The sequence below is a fragment of the Empidonax traillii genome, unplaced genomic scaffold (assembly GCF_003031625.1).
Source record: "Empidonax traillii isolate 1590-97213 ecotype Southwest subspecies unplaced genomic scaffold, ASM303162v1 scaffold6102:size6528, whole genome shotgun sequence".
NCBI lineage: Eukaryota > Metazoa > Chordata > Aves > Passeriformes > Tyrannidae > Empidonax > Empidonax traillii.
Genome location: NW_020961295.1, coordinates 3,227 through 6,528, shown reverse-complemented (window position 1 = coordinate 6,528; position 3,302 = coordinate 3,227). Strand labels below are relative to the sequence as shown.

The 3,302-nt window shown below is 42.3% G+C and overlaps 1 protein-coding gene across 1 annotated transcript; it reads right to left on the bottom strand.

Annotated features, from left to right (window-relative positions):
- Window positions 1-20: 20 nt before the first annotated feature.
- LOC114073342 (cytoplasmic FMR1-interacting protein 1-like) lies at window positions 21-2,162 on the bottom strand (the record flags this gene model as incomplete). Its single annotated transcript, XM_027911114.1, has 3 exons — window positions 2,043-2,162; window positions 1,359-1,448; window positions 21-120 (listed from the first exon to the last, which is right to left on the bottom strand). Coding segments are annotated over exons 1-3 (307 nt in total), but the record flags the coding sequence as incomplete, so codon positions are not given.
- Window positions 2,163-3,302: the final 1,140 nt, after the last annotated feature.

Here is a 3,302-nt window from a genome sequence, read left to right as displayed (position 1 = left end):
TTAAGCTGGGGAGTGGGAACGGTCTCTTGAATGACATTTTACCTGAGGAATGGCTCTTGAGCAGCTTCTCCATGTGTATAACATGACTGCATATTCCTGACCTTCTTCTAGCATTTCATTCTGTAGGAAAGACAACATAATTAGGCATTTTAACAAAAAAAGGTCAAATCCATGTGTCTTCTGTCATTCCAAACCCTTGTCCAAACAAACCTATTTCTCTTATCAGACTGTTTATGTACAAACACACATATATTGTAAGCAGAATGATACATCATAACATATGTTTGTAAAACAGTATTACCATAACACATAGGGTCAGCTGATATATTACATGCATAAGAGCTGAGCAGCTATGGATGTGCAGCTTGCCTATAATCCAGCAGCTAAAAAAATTCCATTTATTCTCAGTCACCTGTTTTAGCATCCACCTAATTCTGAGAGAATTCACATCATCACCATCATCCCACTTAAATGAACAAATATCTATCAGATCACTAATAAACAACTGGAACAATTGTGCTTATCTAATGAAAAAACTATCATCTCCCCAGATGAGATTGGTTTTTGTGTTGTTCTTTCTTCCCAAAAATAAAGACACTGTGGTCTATAAGTATAAATAAAATGCCAGTCTGAGGGGAGAGGGTGATGGGGTGGTGTTTATTTTTCTTTTTAAATTCAGGGACTCCAGATGGAATGGTCCAAGATAAAAGAGTCAGCACGTGCAGAGCAGTATTCTTTATTACATGGCAAAGGAGAGATACAACAATATCCATACAATCAAAACAGGTTAAGGAGTCACCAAATAATTTTATAAGTACATTGGTGTAAACATTCTTAATTTGCAGTAGTATGTAACCAGGTGCTTTATCTGTCCACTCCAACACTTGTGAACTGGCCTCCAGAATCACAAAACATATTATTTCTCATTTTCCAAGAATGCCATGAAATGATAACAAGTTCAGTACAAACCAGCAGTGGCAGCCCGTAAGCCCTTTTGTATCCCAAAAAAGTTACATGGTCAGCAGAGATGGAATTACTAGCATGAATTCTTACCTTCTATTGGGGAACACTTAAAACCACAGAATGCCTTACACAAAAGAATGCCAATAAACCACTAGCATATATACTCTTTAGTGAGGAAGCCAACAAAAACCTTTCAACACCACTAAACTGACAGAAAGAGTGGAAACTTGGGTGGATGGAAGGTAATTTTTCACTCAAGTTCCAGCAGCTAGCTGTCACTAGAATTAACTAGCCTCAGAACACTGGGAAAATGCACAGTGAAAGCAGGGAATCTTTGAACAACATTGGTTGATTAAGAAGAAAGATAATTTAAAACATTTTAAAAATCATCTTACCATGCTAGAATGGACTGTAGCTTGCTCGATGTATCTTGCAATGCCCGTGACAAATGCATTTCTGTCTTCAAAATTAGTGTTGAAGTTTGGCTGCAGAGAAAGGAAAACGTAGAATTAAATCTTTGGTAGCAGTATCTCTCCTATGAAGAAAATCTGAGAGACCTGGCATTGTTGACCCTAGAGAATAGAAGGCTCCAGGAGACTTTATAGCACCTTCCAGTACCTAAAGGGGGCCAGCAAGAGAGCTGGAGAGGGAGTTTTTACAAGGATATGTAGTAACAGAACAAGGGGAAATGGATTCAAACTCAAAGAGAGCAGGTTTCAATTAGATATGAGCAAGAATTCCTGACTGTGAGGGTGGTGAGATACTGGAACAAGTTTCCCATAGAGGTTATGAAAGTCCCATCCCTAGAAGTGTTCAAGGTCAGGTTGGATGGGGCTTCGAGCAACTTGGTCTAGTGTAAGGTGCCCCTGCCCATGGCAGAGGGGTTGGAACTAGATGATTGTTAAGATCCCTTCCAACTCAAACCATTCTATGACTCTATGAAAAGAATTTATATATATATTGTCAATATTAAGACACTTTGGGTTTGGGCAGTTGGTTTGTTTGTGTTTTTTTTTTTTGAAAAGCAGGTACTCTTTCTTAACAATGGAAAAACTCTTTTTCCTACAATAACAACATACCTGGTAAAGAAGAGATGATGGTGGGGGTTCAATACACGGCTGTTGATCTGGCAGAGGTAATTCTTCCAAGAGATCCACATTGGACAAGGCATCCTCCAGTGTTACTTGAGCAGTCATTTTGCACCTGATTAGAAAATACATACATACAGATATATATATGTATACACACATATAACTTTGTATGTGTTACTACATACACAGTAAACAAATGAGTAATACAAAGAGCACGGAATTATTTATACTGTGGGAAATGGGAAGTTTCAACCATAATGGCAGAGAAACAGTCAAACAGAAACTCAGCTGGTTTTAGTGTACAAGTTTTAAAAAAGACTTTTGGAACTAACAGCCTTGTCCTTACTTTTAGGAGTTGAGAAATGTTTCTCTTCCTCCACTGCTGCACACCAGAAACACACCAAAAATAGAGGAAAGTATGACCTCTAATGCTCAGTTTGAGGCAATGTGCTATCAAAATCTTACACACAACTACTACACTCAGACCATCTTCAGGAGACAAGCCTGTCAAAAGGTTCCAGCAGTCTCCAGTGTTTCATGGGCCGGGCCCAGAGAGTGCTGGTGAACGGGGCTGCATCCAGCTGGTAACCGGTCACCAGTGGTGTCCCCAGGGGTCAGTGCTGGGCCCAGTCCTTTTTAACATCTTTATCGATGATTTAGATGAGGAGATTGAGTCCATAATCAGCAAATTTGCAGATGACACCAAGCTGGGAGGGAGTGTCGACCTGCTGGAAGGCAGGAGGGCTCTGCAGAGGGATCTGGATAGACTGGAGAGATGGACTGACTCCAATGGGATGAAGTTCAACATGGCCAAGTGCCGGGTCCTGCACTTTGGCCACAACAACCCCCTGCAGCGCTACAGGCTGGGCACAGAGTGGCTGGAGAGCAGCCAGGTGGAAAGGGACCTGGGGGTGCTGATCGACAGGAGGCTGAACATGAGCCAGCAGTGTGCCCAGGTGGCCAAGAAGGCCAATGGCATCCTGGCCTGGATCAGGAACAATGTGGCCAGCAGGAGCAGGGAAGTGATCCTTCCCCTGTACTCTGCGTTGCTGAGGCCATACCTTGAGTATTGTGTTCAGCTCTGGGCCCCTCAGTTCAGGAAGGACATTGAGGTGCTGGAGCAGGTCCAGAGAAGAGCAACGAGGCTGGTGAAGGGACTTGAGCACAAGTCCTATGAGGAGAGGCTGAGGGAGCTGGGGTTGTTTAGTCTGGAGAAGAGAAGGCTTAGAGGTGACCTCATCACTCTCT